At 37.0% G+C, this 20713-nt stretch overlaps 1 protein-coding gene across 1 annotated transcript in view; it reads right to left on the reverse strand.

The window, feature by feature from the left end:
* DPYD (dihydropyrimidine dehydrogenase) overlaps window positions 1-20713 on the reverse strand; it is a 927694-nt gene that overhangs the window by 876403 nt on the left and 30578 nt on the right. Inside the window, exon 2 of the mRNA XM_086391370.1 lies at window positions 12329-12439. Coding sequence (XP_086247496.1) covers window positions 12329-12439 — 111 coding nt within the window. The remainder of the gene's footprint in view (window positions 1-12328; window positions 12440-20713) is intronic.

Genomic DNA, 20713 nt, shown 5'->3' on the forward strand with positions numbered 1-20713 from the left:
ATTATTAATCTGGTATGGTAAAACCATACCAGATTAATAATTTCAAAAAAAAAAAAACCACCAAAATGCATACTATATACAGTAGCATTACTGGGAAATGAATGTAATGACCAGGGAAGCCCCTCAGTGAGCCAGCCAGGAGTTCTGGGTCTACTTGTGCCATTAAATCCATCTGAGTCCCTGCTGCAGGTTGGCAGTTGCTACCCAAGTTTAAACACTCATGAGGACATTCCTGTGTCCCAGGCTGGCTGGTACCTCTAGGACTGTGGAAGCCCTTTGGTTGGCAGCTCCTTTCAGGGCCAGTACTATGGTGATGTAAGTGAGGTGTCTATGTCACAAAATTTAAGGAGACACTCACTCTCACAGTCCTGCAAGTACCGTCTCAGCTTCCCAACACAGGGTTCTGAAAAGCTTTCCCTGGCCTCTTTCTTAGTCACTTAGTCTTAGTTAGACTGACCCACAGTAAGGATCAGGCTAAGAACCCTTATTTCATAGTCTTTCTGACCCAGAGTAGGAACTTAACCTACCTTATCTTCCCATAACAACAGATCTCATTTGAGACTCTGCTGGATGAAGGATGGGAGATAATCATCAATTCTGTTAAATCTAAATTCAAAATCAGACTCTGTGGGATAAGGGATGTTTTAATGTAACTTTGTTTCCTTCCTTCTAAAGTTGATACATGTTAGGCAACTAGGCCACTGATTTTCATTTCTTAAAGGGAAGAAGGCAAGTGCAGAAAGCACTGGCACAAAGAGATTTACTATGAGACTTCAAATTTCAGAAGTCAAGTTTTCAAGGAAACTGGAAGAACTTGGGTGATTCACAGTGTGGGTTTAGGAGGATATGTGTGATTAGTTAAAAGCAAACTTTATCCTCCACGCCTACCTTTGCATCTAAGCTATGTAAGTATTTTAAGAATGGAGAAACAAAATGAGGATCAAAAGGAAAGAGATGAGTCCAGAAATATTGTCAGATCCAGAGAAAGAAGATCAGTTCCTCAGGCTGCACAGGGGGAATGACAAACTCTAGCAAGGTACATATAAATCACGAGCTTGAGAACCTGTTACTCACTAGATGAAGCCCTGGGAAGAGGCAACTGAACCGTGAAGTTCTCCAAGCCCCAATGTTGAGAAGAACTTAAGAATGACTGTCATGTGTTCAAGAGTGACTTCAAAGTAGAAGAGAGGTAAGGGACAGGAAGGGACTTGATAAATGGGAGTAAAGGATGATTCCACATTCCCCATGATCGTTATTAGCAGAAAGATATTATGAAGCATCAGCTGGCCCCAGATCACCTACCACACTTGGCACCAATTACTCAGAAACTCAGGTATTAGCTCAGAGAAATGCGGGAAGGGGGAGGGCCATGAAGACAGAAAAGAGAATTCTAAGAGTGACAGTGACTGAACTTCCACTCTGAGAGAAGCTCAAAACAAAAATGAAAAAAAAAAAAAAATGAAGTTTAGTTACAGAAAAATAAAGGTTTTATTTCTTGCACGCCCGCGTTTCTAGTCTGATATTTCTACTCTCCACATAAACAATGTATTTTTCACCTACTGAAGAAGGCATTAAGTCGCAAAGAATCTTGGTTTCAGTTACTTCTTTATTCCAGAAACTCCTTCAGGCACTGAGTCTATTTGGGGAAGAAAGCTATTGTCAGCAATCAGAAAAGCAAGCTCAAGCTTGAGAAGTTGTTTCAAACTATGGTTTAAGAAGAAGCCAGGACAGAATCAGATTGCTTTCTCACTATGAATCATGAGCTCATTAAATTTTGGAGATTAAAAATAAAAAGTCGTATTGTGAATTTGATATGTACCAATATAGGGACCTAGGGCTTCTCAGGTGACTCAGTGGTAAAGAATCCACCTGCCAGTGCAGGAGACGCAAATTCGATCCCTGGGTCAGGAAGATCCCCTGCAGGAGGAAATGGCAACCCGTTCCAGTATTCTTGCCTGGAGAATCCCATGGAGAGAGGAACCTGGCAGGCAATACAGTCCATGGGGTCACAAAAGAGGAGGGCACGATTCAGTGAGTAAATAAAAACAATTATAACAATATTGGGACCTGCACCCCCTGTCGTTTAACAGAGCTGGGGATTCAAGCTTCCACCTTCACTTTCTGAAAGAGATTAGCTAACAAATAACTTTATTAACTACTTGGATTTCATCTCTTAATAGTCACATAAAATTGAGATGGAAAAATGGACTCAGCAGATAAGATAGAAGGCTAATTTCCAAAGTACAAAAAAATAACCACATTGACTAATCAGGGATTACACAGGAAAAGCACATTGACCCCTGCTTCCTGTAAGAACTCTCTCACCATGCTCGGTGTTCCTCACCTCACCCATTACAGGGCTTCTTGGCTAAATTCTCATCTGCCTGCCCTTGTCTGGTTATCAGTGCCAAGCTGAGCCACTCTGGAGACTGAGGCAAAAGGAAAGAAATGTGCTCCCATATGGCTTCTCAGGTGGCACTAGCAGTAAAGAAGCTGCCTGCCAACGCAGGAGATGTAAGAAACGTGGGTTTGATCCCTGGGTCTGGAAGATCCTCTGGAGGAGGGCATGGCAAACCACTCCAGTATTCTTACCTGGAGAGGCCCATGGAGAGAGAAGACTGGCAGGCTATAATCCATAGGGTCGCAAAGAGTTGCACATGACTGAAGCCACTTAGCATGCATGCATGTGCTTCCATATATGTGTTTTATATATCCTTGCATCATTTATACATTTTGTATGATTTATATGTTTGTATTATTTACCTTGATTACTGAGTCTTTCGGTGCCTCTTTTACATTTTTCACCTGAAGCCAATGCCTAACTCGCCTCTCCCTAATTCCTGGGAGAAGCCCCCAAAGTCTAAACTCCACACGCTTCCCATTCTACATACTCTTCGTGGGTAACTCTACCCACAGGCTTTTAATTACCCACTTGTATTCTGATTATTGAAAACTCTTCATCTGCATTCCTGACCCCTTTACTTAGCTACAAGCTTTAGACTAAACAGGATGTCCCACAGGTACAAGAAACTCAAAAGATCTCAAACTGAATTCAAGATTTCTCTCAATTTATCCTATACACAACAAAATACACACATAAAGTCAACTCCCAAATCATACTTATGTCCTGTTATGGACCAAATATTGGTGTCCCCTCAAAATTTGCATACTGAAAACCTAAACCTCAGTGTGATGGTGTTAGAAGGTGCAGCCTTTGGGAGGTGTTTAGCTCATGAGGGTGGAACCCTCATAGAGGGGATTAGTGCCTTTACAAAAGAGGCTTCAGAGAGCTCTCTCATCCCTTCTGCCATGAGAATACACAGCAAAAATCCATCTATGAATGAGGAAGCAGGCCCTCAGCAGATATTAAATCTTCTAGTGTCTTGACCTTAAACTTCCCAGAATCCAGAAATATGAGAAATAAATGTTTATTGTTTAAGCCACCTAGTCTGTGATATTTCTGTTATAGTAGCCCAAACAGACTAGGACACCTCCAAACTATATTCAAGCTAGTCCTCTCTCCTACATACCCACTGTCCCTGGTCCTCATGATTTTGTCTTCCAGGCTTCCACATTAGTCTCAGAGACCCTGCTTCACCCCTTCCACATTGAAGCCAGCTTCCACACTGAAAGTTATAGACTGATACATCTCAAGGCAAATCTGACCAATTCACACTGGTAATTAAAGTTCCTTCATGGTTCATCCTTTGAAAGAGTACTACATATTAATATTTCTATTTTCTTCCAAAAAAACATGAAACCTTCTTGGAAGGGCCTGTATCACGTTCATCTTCATTCCAGAGTTCTAAGTGGTACCATGCCTGGCCCACTGTAAACAAGCAATAAATGAAGAAACAAAGCAGTAACTAAGACTGTGAAGGGGAAAAAAAAAAGTGGTTATCAAAACTTATATGTTACTTAAGTTACTTCCTAGAAGAAAAAAGGGCAATGATTTATTTTTATCTAATTATTTTTAAAAGTCTGCTTACAGAGCTCTGGTACCATACTGCATAAGTTCAGCCTCTTAGCTGTGGACTCTTAGACAGGTTTCTTAAGCTTCCTTCATCTATGAATGAAGATAAAATATAGTATGGGTGGTTCTGAGGCTTAAATGGGTTACTTCACAAAAAGCACTTTGAACTACAACTACTCAGTAAATTCTTAATATATATTACAGTTTATTCTTATTTTTATTATTTCAATTTGAGCACCTACTACATGCCATGAATTTAAAATAAATTAGCTAAAATTTCCAAAATCATGTCAAATAATTGATTGTCTTTAATTGTCTTTCCTTTTTATTTTCATCCAGGATAAATTTTCTGGTTTGTAACATTTTCTGGTCTTTAAAAATTGCTAATGGAAAAGGAGTACAAAATATTTATGTAATTAGGACAGTTCAACACTTTAAAAAAAAGGCAAAAATAAACAGCAGTTATGGAACACCTGCTTAACAGATACTGGAAATAACTGCTTTGTGCTTCATTAACCAGTAAAAACACATTTGCCAGTTTAAATCCCCTACTGAATTCAGAATTTCTAATTATCACTAGAATCGTATTAACTTGGCAAGGAAAGAAATTCCTGGGTAAAGAATTTCAGAATTTCTATAAAGCCTGCAAACAAATATTTGTTTATTAAAACTAAATGTGATTTAATTTAATAAACAATTTTAGACTAATTGTTTTGCATATTTTATTTACCTTTGAGTGGCATTACTACAGTGCCTCACATATGGTTGTTTCAAGGGCCAAAGTGGAAAGAAAGAAAGAGAAAGAGAGAGAACTCTACTCAAATAAACCCAAACCATGACCCCGATGCAGATTTGCTAAGAATAATAAGGCAGTGATTATCTGAGTCAAATCAAAATAGAAAATTGTAAAGTTAATGCAAAATTATTAGAAAATAAAACAAAATAAACACAAACATGTCAAGCTTTTACATTCGATAGTCAGGGAGTTGGCTCAAAATGACCTCTTTAGCTGCCTTCATAAATGCTGTAAGACTCCTTCAATGCGATGGCGACAACCATTACAATTTGCATTTTCCTTAACTTTGAAGTATCTATTTTCTAATAATCTTATTCGTGTTTTCTAAGGAGGTAATGCACTGGAAAAGGCACACAAGATTCAGATGACCAGAATTCCAAATATGGTTACAAAACTAAGTAATTTTAACGAGTTTAAGTAAATAATTTAATATTTTCAGCATAGTCAGTAAAATGAAGAAACAAATCTGGGTTGTTCATTTAGATCATGATTAAAATCAAACACAATATGCAGCAGTAGTCTGGAAACCATATACCAAAAATATATGTGATCCTTACATCCAGCATGTGAAGACTATGTAACATCTTTAGTGAGCACCAAGGGTTCATGATGCTGGGGACACAGCTTATGAAACAAAATATATAATGAACAAAACATAGCAATCCATGCCCACCTGGATTTCATATGCTAGTAGGAAAAAACTGACAATAAACAAATCAGTGAATAATAAAACAGTATATCAGTGATGGGTACCATGAAAAAAAATTAAGCAAAGTCTAAGGAGAGCTTAGTATGGTGGCAGGCTAGAGTTTTAAACGAGTGGCCGGAGAAAGCCTTGCTGAGGTGTACAAAGGAAACTCTGCAAACTCCCAAGTAAGCTGGAAAAATCACTGAAAGTTTCTGAGTACAGGAATATTAAAAGGATTTCTCAGGTGTATTATTATAAAGATACTCTACCAGGAAAGGGCATAAGCATGGCAACCATTACAAACCAATTAAAATAATCCAGATGAAAAATAATGATGATGGTTTAGAAAGGCAGGAAATAGTGGAAGTGATGAGAAATAATCAGATTCTAGCTATTAATATAACTGAAGGTATATCCAAACGGATCTTCTAATTAAGTATGGGAGGTGAGACAAATAAAATTTAGGACTCAATATTTTGCTCTCAGAAAGTGGTGGATAGAGATGACTCCAGAAACAATAGATCTTGAATGTAAGATCGTAATTTGGATTTTCAACATGTGAACACTGAAATGCCAGTTAGGGATTTAAGTGAAGGTTTTCACTAGACCCAGGGGCTGGTAAGATCCCCTGGAGAAGGAAATGACAACCCATTCCAGTATTGTTGCCTGGGAAATCCCATGGACAGAGGAGTCTATAGGCTGCAGTCCATGGGATTGCAGCAGAGAGTCAGACATGACTGAGCAACTCAGCGCACACACACATTCATTAGGCACTTGGTTACAGAAGTCTAGAATTAAAGAAAGTAGTCCAGGCAAGAGATATAAATGCAGGAACCATCAGTCTATAAATGGTATTTAAAATGAGGAGAGAGAATGTGATCAACAACTTACTGAGTCTTTAAAGAGAGACAGAATGATCTGAACCCTGGGTGCTCTAATATTTAGTGGTGAGAAGATGAGGAAGAGCCAACAAAGAAGCTGAGAAGACACCAATGAGGAAAGAAGAAAAAAGGAGTTTGAGGTCCTGGAAGGGAAGTATAAAAAAAAAAAAATGCAGGAAGGAGAAAGTGACTGCCTATGTTAAGCGCTGCTGCTACTTAACAGCAAGGTTTGGTTCTTCAGTTAGCAAAGGCTTCCCTTGTAGCTCAGTTGGTAAAGAATCTGCCTGCGATGCAGGAGACCCCGGTTTGATTCCTGGGTGGGGAACCCTTGGAAAAGGGATAGGCTACCCACTCCAGTATTCTTGGGCTTCCCTGGTGGCTCAGCTGGTAAAGAGTCCGCCTGCAGTGTGGGAGACCTGGGTTTGGACCGTGTGTTGGGAAGATCCCCTGGAGAAGGGAAAGGTACCCACTCCAGTATTCTGGCCTGGAGAATTCCATGGACTGTATAGTCCATGGGGTCTCAAAGAGTCTGACACGACTGAGCAACTTTCACTTTTCACTTTTCCCTAAAAGCAGAATTTGAAACATGTGATTTATGGAGTGAGTGCTCTTCAGGAAATAACAATACAGGAGGGATGAAGCAGGATAGAAAAGGAAACACTGATCAAGGACGGGCCAGTGATAGTGTCTAGTCTTAGAGCCACAGGGCAAGGATCTGGAGCACGACTGCCCATAGGAGCAGCCCTTGCCTTAAGGGAAACAAGCTGGCTTCTTTCAAGATACTGTTTTTGTATTTAGTTCTCAGAAATTTAATTATGATACGTCTTAATATGGATTCCCCTCGTGTTTCACAGAGGTTTTTGAATCTGTAGGTTTGTGTCTCTTGCTAAATTTAGGGAGTTTTCACCTGTTATATCCCTTTGGGGTATTTTTCAGCCTCATCCTGTTTCTTCTCTTCTTGATAAGGGTAGAAATTCAGTGGTCTGGGATGTGGGCTGCCTTGGTTACCAGGTGGCTAGTGAGCATGAAAGTCCTGACTCCCTTCTCTTTCACCAAGCAGAGGGGTTGGAGCATCTCATTATCTCATCACAGGACTAAAGTCCAGGCTCCCAGCTCAGCGTTTATGAATACATTGGGATGAGGTCACATTTGTTTTGTTGTTGCTGTATTCAGCTAGAGTATAGCAGTTACTATCTAAAAGTCTTTCATCTTGTTATGAACAGAAAAGAAACTGTTCATTTCTTCATATTTTGGCTAGAAAGAGCAGACTTTTGTTGAGGTGTGTATGTGTGTGTGTCTGTATCAGCTAACATTTCTGGTTTTCTAACTTCTTTGGCTCCGAGGCTTCAAGATATATGCAGAAAAAAAAAAAACCCAGGGAATTCATCACTCTTTCTTGTTTCAGGTTCCATATTCCTAATTAGCCTTCTCTACACCTTAGAGAATCTTCTCATATTTGTTTTATGCATATTTTTTAATTTAGATGTGTAATTATAAAACTCAAGTATGAAAATTTATAAATTAAAAAATAAATCATATCGTGTGGTAATACTTTTATTCAATTCTTCATGGAAAACAAAGAGAATAGTAATGAAAAGGAGAAGAACAACAGTCTTTAACAACAATGAGGGTAACTTTCAACTGTAGTTCCATATTCCCTCTTTGGAAACATATTTTACTGTTCTTTGTTAATACAGTATATACAGTTAATACATAGGGTTTTCAAGTATATATCCACAGCAATAAATCTGATCTTATAATTGAGATAATACTAACATATCTTTAAAACTTTCATTTTTCCTCTAACACTTGCTATTATAGCAAATCTAAAATATACAAAAGTGCTAAGAAAACAAATACAATTAATATTTACATTTCATTTTTTTGTATGAATATGTGTATAGGTGTGGTTCTGTAAAACTATAACAACCATTCTGAAATATCGTGTTGTTCTGTACCTTGTCCATAAATTAATAATATAAATTATGTCTTTTTCAGATTATTAATTACTTCAAAAGTAATTTTATTTAAAAATAGTAATTTAATGGCTGCACAATTTACTACGGAATAGATCTGCCCTAAGTACTTAGCTATAACCCACATTTTCCCACCCATATTTTTCTCTACAAATAAACAGTATTAGGATAATCTTCTTTCTATTTAATTATTTACCTACATTCCTTACTTGCTCCTTATGATAGTTTACTAAAAGATGAATTACTAGGTTTAAGTGTTTGATAATTTAAAGGTATTCTTATGGACTGAATCCCCTCAGATTCATTTATCGAAGGCTTAAACCCCAGTATCTCAGAATGTAACTGTATTTGGAGTCAGTCTTAAAAGAGGTAAATAAATTAAAATGAGGTCATCAGAATGGCTCTTATCTGATATATTGGTGTCATTATAAGAGGGTATCTGGACACGTACAGGGGGAAGACCATGAGAAGAGAGTGAAAAGGCAGCCACCTATCATCAAGAGAGATGCCTCAGAAGAAATCAACCATACTGACACCTTGATCTCAGATTCCTAGCACCCAGAACATGGAGAAAATAAACTTCATCAAGCCACCCAGTCTGAGGTACTTTTTTATAACAGCACGTATTAACAAATATAGTCAAAGATACTGACAAAGACACTGTTAAACTGCTTTCCTAGAAATCTGTGCCAATATGTATTTAATGCGGAAGACCTATTTTATTGTATTCTTGTCAATTACCAAAAAAAAAAATGAAAATATGAGACAATTTATAAGCTAACATTATGGAATGAAAATACTAATTTTTCATAAAATAAGAATAATAAAAACAACAACAATAATAATGGTGAATGTCTCCCCTTCTAAATAAACAGTTTCAGTTCAGTTCAGTCGCTGTTATGTCCTACTCTTTGTATTTGCAACCCTATGAACCACAGTATGGAAGGCCTCCCTGTCCATCACAAACTCCCAGAGTCCACCCAAACTTATGTCCACTGAGGCGATGATGCCATCTAACCATCTCACTCTCTATCGTCCCCTTATCCTCCTGCCCTCAATCTTTCCCAGAAACAGGGTCTTTTCAAATGAGTAAGATCTTCGCATGAGGTGGCCAAAGTATTGGAGTTTCAGCTTCAACATCAGTCCTTCCAATGAACACTCAGGACTGATCTCCTTTAGGATGGACTGGTTGTATCCCCTTGCAGGCCAAGGGACTCTCAAGACTATTCTCCAATATCACAGTTCAAAAGCATCAATTTTTTGGTGCTCAGCTTTCTTTATAGTTCAACTCTCACATTCATACATGACCACAGGAAAAACCATAGCCTTGACAACTTTGTTGGCAAAGTAGAGTCTCTGCTTTTTAATATGCTATCTAGGTTGGTTGGTCATAACTTTCCTTCCAAGGAGTAAGCGTCTTTTAATTTCATGGCTGCAATCACCATCTGCAGTGCTTTTGGAGCCCAGAAAAATAAAGTCAGCCACTGTTTCCAATGTTTCCCCATCTATTTCCCATGAAGTGATGGGACCAGATGCCATGATCTTCGTTTTCTGAATGTTGAGCTTTAAGCCAACTTTTTGACTCTCTTCTTTCATCAAGAGGCTCTTCTGTTCTTCTTCACTTTCTGCCATAGGGTTGGTATCATCTGCAGTTCTGAGGTTATTGATACTTCCTCCAGCAATCTTGATTCCAGCTTGTGCTTCCTCCAGCCCAGCGTTTCTCATGATGTACTCTGCATAGAAGTTAAATAAGCAGGGTGACAATATACAGCTTTGATGTACTCCTTTTCCTATTTGGAACCAGTCTGTTGTTCCATATCCAATTCTAACTGTTGCTTCCTGACCTGCATATAGATTTTTCAGGAGGCAGGTCAGGTGGTCTGGTATTCCCATCTCTTTCAGAATTTTCCACAGTTTATTGTGATCCACACAGTCAAAGACTTTGGCATAGTCAATAAAGCAGAAATAGATGCTTTTCTGGAACTCTCTTGCTTTTTCGATGATCCAGCAGATGTTGGCAATTTGATCTCTGGTTCCTCTGCCTTTTCTAAAACTAGCTTGAACATCTAGAAGTTCACGATTCATATATTGCTGAAGCCTGGCTTGGAGAATTTTGAGCATCACTTTACTAGCGTGTGAGATGAGTGCAATTGTGTGGTAGTTTGAGCATTCTTTGACATTGCCTTTCTTTGGGATTGGAATGAAAACTGACCTTTTCCGGTCCTGTGGCCACTGCTGAGTTTTCCAAATTTGCTGGCATATTGAGTGTAGCACTTTCACAGCATCATCTTTCAGGATTTGAAATAGCTCAACTGGAATTCCATCACCTCCACTAGCTTTGTTTGTAGTGATGCTTACTAAGGCCCACTTGACTTCACATTCCAGGATGTCTGGCTCCAGGTGAGTGATCACACCATCGTGATTATCTGGGTCATGAAGATCCTTTTTGTTCTTCTGTGTATTCTTGCCACCTCTTCTTAATATCTTCTGCTTCCATTAGGTCCCTACCATACCTGTCCTTTATTGAGCCCATCTTTGCATAAAATGTTCCCTTGGTATCTCTATAATAATCTATTAAGGGGAAACCCTAGAGAGTTTAATTTATCTGGATCATAGTTCTCACACATTTAAAATGAGAGTGACTTGATAATCATTAAAGGATTTCTAAGTTTGAAAATTACATGATTCTTTTTTCAGTGTCCTTCAATTGTTTATATCATTATACAGGATCACAACTGATAGTTGATTCATTCCTTGATCTAATTTGGAGCACACTAGTGTCCTTCCAGAGACCTCTACGAGAAATGTCATGGTAGAACGCAAAGCTCACAGAAGTGGAGCAAGGAAAACTGAATTAGAAATCCAAATCTTCTAGTTAAGTGGCTGTGTTATCATCGCAAATCATGTTGTTTCCCTGTATTTCTCTCTTTTTTAATTCAAAAAACTTTGCTAGTTGGCCATTGACAGAAGAATTAAAAATCAGATAAATACAAATGTACATATACAGATACCCTCAATTCCTATCCTAAAAGAGTTTATATGTAGTTAAGAAGTACATAAAAATAAACTAAAATCATTGTATTAAAAAGAACATATACACAAAGTATCAAAAGAGCTAATCTTAAATAAGTTTATACTTATTAATTGGTTCACTAATCACTTGGAGAAAATTAATGTTGGAGAAATTAATTTTTCTCCAACTCTTTGCAACCCCATGGACTGTAGCACACCAGGCTCATTTGTCCATGGAATTCTGCAGGCAAGAATACTGGAGTGGGTTGCCATTTCTTTCTCCAGAGGATCTTCTCAACCCAGGGATTGAACCCAGGTCTCCTGCATTGCAGGTGAACTCTTTTACCATCTGAGCCACCAAAGAAGCCCTTAGAGAAATTAATTTTGGAAATCAGGTGAAAAGGAAGTTGTTTTCTTAACAAATATTTATACCTCATAAAATGGCATATTAAATATTGCCTTCAAAGTTGTACTTACTTAATCCTCATTTATAGCCTAATAATCCCAGCCCTATAATGATTTCATGGACCCAATTATATAATATTCTAGCAGTTAGTAATCACAGATTTTTCCACCTGCACCTCATCTGGAAATACAAGATGTTCATATTGAACACTTAATGTTTATATGTTCTCCAAAAGAATATTTAACAACAGTTTGTGTATACTAGTATACCCTTCTTCAGTTGAATTATATCTGAAATTTGGAAACTCTTCCATATCATTGTGTTATTATAAAATTATTTTAAGAGGTTTTTATTCATTTTCAAAAAATAAAATTTGGCACAAACTAAATTTATATGATTTTAAACTATTTCAAAATATTTTTTAAGAAGCAAAATTAATCACATTTTTTAGAAGATTCAAATATAAAATATTTAAATATGAAAAAACTACTGCTGTATTTTACACATATTTAATTATATTTCTATATATAAAATCATGTCTTACAGTATAGAATTAGATAATTTTCAGCATGAAACCATGCATCAGTCGTACTTACAAAGCAGTTCTTATCAGGATTTCTTTTCCAATGTTTCTTGTCTAATTTCTTGGCCAAAGTGGAACGCAGAGTTGCACGAGACTGTGTTCGAGGATTTAAAGCCAGGATACTCTGAAGATAGCATAGACAAAATATAAGCATAAGTATCCTGGGATTATAAAAAATCAAATTTTAAGATTCCACACACATACTCCAAAGATGTATATTAAAAATGTTGTTTTCCCCTTATACTATTGTAATTCCACAACAAACTTATCTAAAGAAATCATTTACTAGGTGATATCCCAGTTCACTTTATACAAATATTTATTTATGATAACATGAAGGAGTTCAAAAACATGTAAAATATAACAGTTGACTTTAAGATAAATTTTATAAATAGTATTCTTAAATAAGAATGAAAAGAGGCAGGCACTTCATTACAGATTTGATTTAAACTAGAAATAACAATCTCCACTAAGTTTTCAGAATTTTACCAACTGCTTTCACATGTATTATTTAATGTACAAATAGCTACTGTTATCTCAAAATTTTGGATGTGGAAATAAATTCAGGGTGATTAAGTAACCTGCTCAAGATCTCACAATTAATATGTGGAAGGGATTGAATCAGAATTCAGTTCTTCTGAGTGTTGGGCTTACATGTGAATTTAACCAAAGATGGAGTCTACATTTTATTGTGACTTTTTGAGGTATAAAATAGAATAGAAAACATTTTAAACACATGTGTAAAGCAGCACCTGAATAACTGAAGAAATAATTAATTCAAAAGGCCTGTCTGCTTTGAAACATGACCACTGGGACTCTTCCAGAATGAATGAATGAGGACCTCTGCAGATCAACTACCTAATAGAACAATATAACTGATAAAAATTAATAAAAATAAGAATCCTTTGAAGTCTCCAGAAATTATTATAGTTAAAGAGCAAATGAAAAAATTGTTATTGAAAAAAACCTACTAAAACTTGGTAAGAATGGCAAAGGTCTGTGGCATTTGAAGTGCAGTCTTGTCTCCCTCCTCCAGGCTCCCAGTTAAGCACACAGAAATTCTACCTTGGTGAATACAGCCAAGAATAGAGGGCTGACCCTCCGCCCACCCTCTAGGTGACACTGAGGTATCTCCCAAAGAAAGGCAGGATATTAGCATACCTACTCCCCTCTCCCCAGTCTACCAGCTATGCAGCAACTAAAGACCAGAAAGTGCAGCTAAGAAGTCAGGAGCTCCTTGCTTCTCCCATACCCACTCACAGAAGAAAGGCTCTATCTCATGAGCAACAGGCCCATAACAGGATCCTGATCACCATTATCTCAGCTCGCCCATGGCTTAGAGTTAGCAAACCAGGAGAAGCAACTGAAATCAGAGGTTACTGCCTATACCAGGGCCCTGCTCATAAAGCAGGAATGTGGCTCCCAGAAATGCAGGCCACTGTAACTACCCCTAGATCTGGAGCTGTGGCAGAGGTTTTTTCCCAGAGAAAGAGGTCACACAAACAGAAGAACTGACTTCATTTAAATTAATACATGGGAAGTTCAAGCCTAAGGGTACTCTCAAAAACAATAAAGAGTTCAATGCCAGACAATTAAGAGGAAGGAGGTAGCTTCAGGAGAGCGATAAACTAAATCACAAGACAGACAGTTTACCAGAAAGAATACCTAATGGCTCCTGTATGGCCACAAGAAATCTCAAAGACTCACCTAAAAACTACTCTTGCAAAAGAGCCCAAATTTAACTGAATGACACTGTCAAGTAATTTATTAATATGTCCCAAGGCATTGCCAAAAACAACAGAGCAATCAACTAGTAATCAGAGACTAAGAACTGGGTGTGATACCAACGGAGGTGGACCATTTAACAAAGAAATCCAAAGAGAAGGCACAGAGAGTTCCACTAAAAGCACTGTCATACCACAGTTACTGAAGCCCTCACCCTATGTGAGTGCTATCAAAGATCAGGGAAACAGACATATCTAAAGCAGTCCACCAAATCACTAAACAAAAGGCTAACAACAACCAGCCCCCCACTCTGGGATGGGGTAGAGGGAAATTAGTATCCAGAATCGCTATATCATCTGAAATGTTCCATTTTCCATTAAAACAAAATAACAAGACATTCAAAGAAACAGGATTATATGGTCCATGAAAGAACAAAAGCAGGTCACAGACATTGCCTTTCAGAGGTTTCAGGTGTAACATTTAATAAAAACTTCAAAGCAGCCACTATAAGAAAGGTATGGTAACAATATCTCACCAGCGAATACTCATAAAGACATAAAAGTTATTCTTTAAATTCTGGAGATAATAAACTATAATAACTGAAATAAAAAATTTACTAGAAGGGCTCAATAGTATATCTTAATTTGCAGAAGAAAGAATCAGCAAACTTTAAGAGAACTCAAGAGATATTATACAGTCCCAAAAGACAAAGACAAAAAATATTTTTCAAAAAATTAACACAGCCTTAAAGATATATGGTACACAATTTGTTGTTGTTGAGTCGCTCAGTCACGTCTGACTCTTTACGACTCTAGACTGCAGCACCCCAGGCTTCCCTGTCCTCCTTCACCATCTCCCGGAGTTTGTTCAAACTCATGTCCATACAGTCAGTGATGCCATGCAACCATCTCATCCTCTGTCGTCTCCTTTTTCTCCTGCCTTCAATCTTTCCCAGCATCAGGGTCTTTTGTAATAAGTTGGCTCTTTGCATCAGGTGGCCAAAGTATTGGAGCTTCAGCTTCAGCATCAGTCCTTCCAATGAATAGTCAGGACTGATTTCCTTTAGGATTGACTGCTTTGATGTCCTTGCAGTACAAGGGACTCTCAAAAGTCTTCTCCGACAGCACAGCATCAATTCTTCAGCACTCAGCTTTCTTTATAGTCCAACTCCCACATCCATACATGACTACTGGAAAAACCATAGCTTTGACTAGACGGACCTTTGTTGGCAAAGTAATGTCTCTGCTTTTTAATATGCTGTCTAGGTTGGTTATAGCTTTTTTTGCAAGGAGCAAGCATCTTTTAATTTCATGCCTCAAGTGTCCACAAAAAATTCTCTGTGACAAACCAGATGCTAGGCCATAAAACAAACCTTAATAAATTTAAAAAGGTTAAAATCATACAAAGCAGCTATCCAACCATAATGGAATGAATACAGATATCAGTAACAGGAAATTTGGGAAATTTATGAACAAGACACATGCACATAGTAAACACTGTGCTGAGAGGAGTCAGTTACAAAATACCACATCCTGTATTATTCCACTTACATAAAATGTCCAAAATAGAGAAGTCTATAGAGACAGAAAGTAGATGTGGTTGCCAGGGGCTGGAGGATTAGGGGCAAATGCAGCATGAATGCTGAAGGGTATATGATTTCTTTGGGTAGATGAAAATTGATTGCGGTCTTAGTAGCAAACTATGAATACAATAAAAGTCTTTGAATTCTACACTCTATATTTGTGAACTGTACCGTATGTGAATTATATCTCAATAAAGCTGTTACTAAATAATAGTATTAATAATACACAGTAAATTCTACATTCAGTGAATTTCACTGAACACTGCATTCATTCTAATAAACATTATTGGGGCCTATTTTATTAGCCTAACATAAATGAAGATTACTTTTAGTAATTGCTATATATGTTAGACATGATATTTCTTCAGTCAATCAATTTAGATATCTGTGTTCTGGACAACAAATGTACAATAAATCTATGAGGTTTAAACAATATATTCCTCATGATTAAATAATTCCAAAGCAGCCTTAGTAATATGAGCCAACAATAGAAAACATAAGTAATCCTATTTATATACAAAAAAAAGAAAACATTTTTTTATCATGAAACAGAAGCAATTTTGTTTGTTTAGTTATCCTATTTGAACCATTAGTCATTTCACACATTAATTCAAGCTGATAAATAAGAAGATGACGTTTTTTAAAGTAGTTATTGTGGCCAACATTTAAAGGGGAAAAAAAAGAACTAGATAATATGCAAGAAAGATGGCTGTATTTCATTTAGTTTTTACTTCCACAATTCATATTGTGATAAATGATTATGTTTATCTATGTTGGCACAGTAATGTAACTTTTAAGAATAAACATTCTGAATGCAATTTATTGGCTGCTTATCACAGTAACTTTTCTTTTGCACAGCATAAGTAGAAAGTATAACACAACATGAAATATTGGGTTAACCTTTTGCAAAAAGGCAGTGAGTTGAATTCAATGGATCTTGGGTAAAAATAAATTGGATTGTGGAGAATGGTTACCAAGGATTTGACTTAATAATATCCCAAATGAAAAGTGATATAAAATAAAAATACAAGACATGAGTGGTTGAGAGCTGTTAAAAACAATTTTCCAAAGCAAGACTTTTTGAAACTAAAAGTCAATATCATCAATAACTAAGCAGCTGGCAGAATAATACAGGAGAGTTCTAAATTGCATTCTTCCTAAGAAATGACCAAAGCCAAGTCCTAACAGGGTCACAGGGTCCCCTCTCTGGATAAATTGAGCAGTTTAAGAGACCCATTAACCCTTTCAGAAATAAGGCATATTACTTATAAAGGAAGATTTTCTCCCATGCAAAGAATTTGGCTTTTGGCTTCCCCAATCATTTTCAGTAACCCAATAAAAATGTACTGGTGATTCTAGAGGGAAAAAAAAAAAAACAGAATTTGAGAGAATTTCACTGCACTAATTTTATTTAGGTTAAGAAATGATAGAATATGATCAGGAGACAGATTCGCACATGACATCAAATCAGAGGCATGTGTTTTCCCTGTGCTGTCTGTCAATTCTTCTCTGGGAAGCAGATAGAAGGCCACAACACACAAACTAGAATCCTGCATCTGAGAAGTGGCCTTCTGTACTACTACCATAGAGAACACAAAAAGGAGCTCTTATTGACTACAATCACAGGCCCTCAGTTCACAAATAAAAGCACTAAGTCTTGGCCCCCAAATACTGGAACTGAGTGCTGAGAGCTTGAATTCCAACTGCAGAAAGTCATTTGGCCAATATACTCTCTTTCTAAAAGCATATGTACAAGACAGCAAAAGAGACACTGATGTATAGAACAGTCTTATGGACTCTGTGGGAGAGGGAGAGGGTGGGAAGATCTGGGAGAATGGCATTGAAACATGTAAAATATCATGTATGAAACGAGTTGCCAGTCCAGGTTCAATGCACGATACTGGATGCTTGGGGCTAGTGCACTGGGACGACCCAGAGGGATGGTATGGGGAGGGAGGAGGGAGGAGGGTTCAGGATGGGGAACACATGTATACCTGTGGCGGATTCATTTTGATATTTGGCAAAACTAATACAATAATGTAAACTTTGAAAATAAAATAAAATTTAAAAAAAATAAAAAATAAAAGCATAGCTTTGCTTTACATCTCAGTATCAATTATTCAAACCTAATGCACCATTAAGCTCTCTCCAGGCTTCCCTGGTAGCTCAGCTGGTAAAGAATCCACCTGCAATGAAGGACATCTTGGTTCGATTCCTGGATCAGGAAGATCCGCTAGAGAAGAGATAGATTATCCACTCCAGTATTCTTAGGCTTCCATGGTGGCTCAGATGGTCAAGAATAGGCCTGCAATGCGGGAGACCTGGGTTTGAGCCCTGGGTTGGGAATATTCCCTGAAGGAGGGCTAGTAACTCACTTCAGTATTCTTGCCTGGAGATTCTCCATGGACAGAGGAGCCTGGTGGGCTACAGTCCATGGGGTCACAAAGAGTCAGACGCGGCTGAGAGACTAAACACAGCACAGCACAGCACAGCACAGCAAGCTCCCTCTATCCTTTGCATTTTAAATTATAAGCAAATATTTCCTCTTCAGTACTGGTCATTATTTACTTTAATTGAGCCATTATACATATATACAACATAATACACATATACCAACATTTTCAATTTACAGGCTGAACTTATTAATTCATTAAATTTTGTCTTATTTAAATTATGCTTAAATTTTGTCTCTGATGATGTATCCTAAGTTCTTTATAAATGTCTCCTACTTTTCCAGGTTAAAAATAAATAATAAGTAAATAAAATTTAAAACTTGTTTCTTTCATTTTTTCATAATTTGCTATAACTATGTTAATTTAAATAAAATGTATTGTGGCAGCATTTTTTTCTTCAATAAATACTCCTGGTTAACAGAAAAATAAATAACTGTTGCTTAATCCTTTTGTTAAGTATCTCTTGCTTCATCCAGGTAACAATCTAACAAATGTTCAGCAGTTGAGAACTGAACTTTTCATTTGCTTAACAGTCTCTTGCTTATAAACCCCAATCTCAGCCAATTACCCCACCCTCTTCCAAGTCTATCACTGATCATAGTGTAAGGAGAGTTTAAGTAAGTAACTTAAGAATTTACAAAGGTGCCTTTGGTTCTTGGATAAGCTCAGAACTCCAGCTGGTTTGGGAGTACAAGAAAGAACACAGCCTCAATTTTGCATCTTATACCCACATTTAAGAGATCAACATAAATAATCTTGAAGTCTGAAAACCTTGAAAAGTCATGGTAATCAGTCCTAATCAAGAACTCTTAGATTTTCCTATATTTAATGCACTTTCATTCTTTGTACGGGCTCAGATTTCTTTTCCTTTAGATTGTACTACCTTTCCAAATAACTTATCTTCCACATTTTTCATTTGATTAACTCTATTCAAAGAATATTTTCTCCTTTATGCACAATGACTAACTCATTATGATTAATACATAATTGATGAAGGATGGAGTCTCTAACAGTCTTGAGTTTTACAACTTTAATTGTGCTAAGTATTTACTAAACAATATGCACAGTGTTAGAGGTTAAATGGGCTTAGATTTTAGCTCTATTGCTTTTCACTGGTTATTTAAACTCTCTATCCCTCTACTGAATTCTTCAACTATAAAGTGTTGATTAGTCATAGTACCTACCCCATAAGATCATTTTGAGGATGACATAAAATTACATATAAAACTTAGAACTGTGCATCCAGAAATTGCTTAACACATGATATCAATTAGTATGTGATGGATCTAGATTTTAGACTCCACTGAACCAATCTGTATTCATATTCTTGTATTGTTCATTTTGAATATATATATAGGAATCATTTTTTAAAGGATAAATATAGAAAAAGATGAAGAAAACAAGCAAAAGTGAAAGTCGCTCAGTCCTCTGACTCTTTGCAAACCCATGGGCCTGCCAGACTCCTCTGTCCATGGAATTCTCCAGGAAAGAATATGGAGTGGGTAGCCTTTCCCTTCTCCAGGAGATCTTCCCAACCCAGGAATCAAACCCAGGTCTCCCACACTGCAGGCAGATTCTTTACCATCTGAGCCACCAGGGAAGCCCAAATTCCAGGAATATAGAATAAAGTCCCAAAGTACAGGAATATAGAAAAAGATGAAGAAAACAGGTGAAAAGGTAACTGTAAAGAGATGGTAAGTAGAGATGTTTCCCAGATGAAACCAAGTCATTGGTTCCTGAAGTTATTCTTGCCCTAAGCCTGAAATTTCAAAGGCACTTTGTCTGAAAATGCAATATGCTCTACACAAATTAAAATGGCAGTGTGGGAGGGTCATGAAATTCAAACATAGATTTTTAAAATCCAGTACATGTATATAGCAATGTACATATCATTTTATAACACATATAACTATATATAACTTACAGACCTTTGGTCCCAACATGTTTAGGTTAACTCACATTACAATTCCTTCCTAAGAAAGACAAGTAAAAAGTTACAAAATTATAAAAAATGAAAAAAAAATCATCAACAAGAAATAAATGAACCCCTTCACACGCTAGTTACATTGCATGGGAAACTTGATTTATTTCTACTGAACCCATAGGTAACACAAATAAAAGTTTATGTACCTTAAAAAAACTTCATCATGGCACTCTCCTACTCAGCAAGCAAAGATCTTCTACATGAAGCTGCTCTCTGTATTTGCAAGGCCCAGTGTGTACTCTCCTTCACTTACAGAACACACATCACATACTAGGTACTTAAGTGCTCCCTAATTGAAAAATGACTTTTAATGTTTTTCAGAAAAGATTAAGAATTCAAACACAGGAACCCTAATTTATACATCTGATATTACTCTCGTAATTCTTAACACAGAACAGACTCTGACTTAAGACTCTGTATTAGTCAACTTGGGCTGCTATTAAGGAATGTCAGAGACATTTCTTTCTCACAGTTCTGAGAAGGCCTCATCTCCAATTACAATCACATTGAGAGTCAGCCCTTCACCACACAAAATTTAAGAGGGACAAACATTCAGTCCATAACAGCCATGGAAAGGATTCTATTGTCTGTGGAACTATGCAAATGCTGTAAATCCAGGGCATTAATTTAAAAGATATTTTTCTCTTTAGATTG

The sequence above is a fragment of the Bos grunniens genome, chromosome 3 (genome assembly GCF_055505025.1).
Source record: "Bos grunniens cultivar Pamir isolate PY7600 chromosome 3, Bosgru_T2T1.0, whole genome shotgun sequence".
Taxonomy (NCBI): Eukaryota; Metazoa; Chordata; class Mammalia; order Artiodactyla; family Bovidae; genus Bos; species Bos grunniens.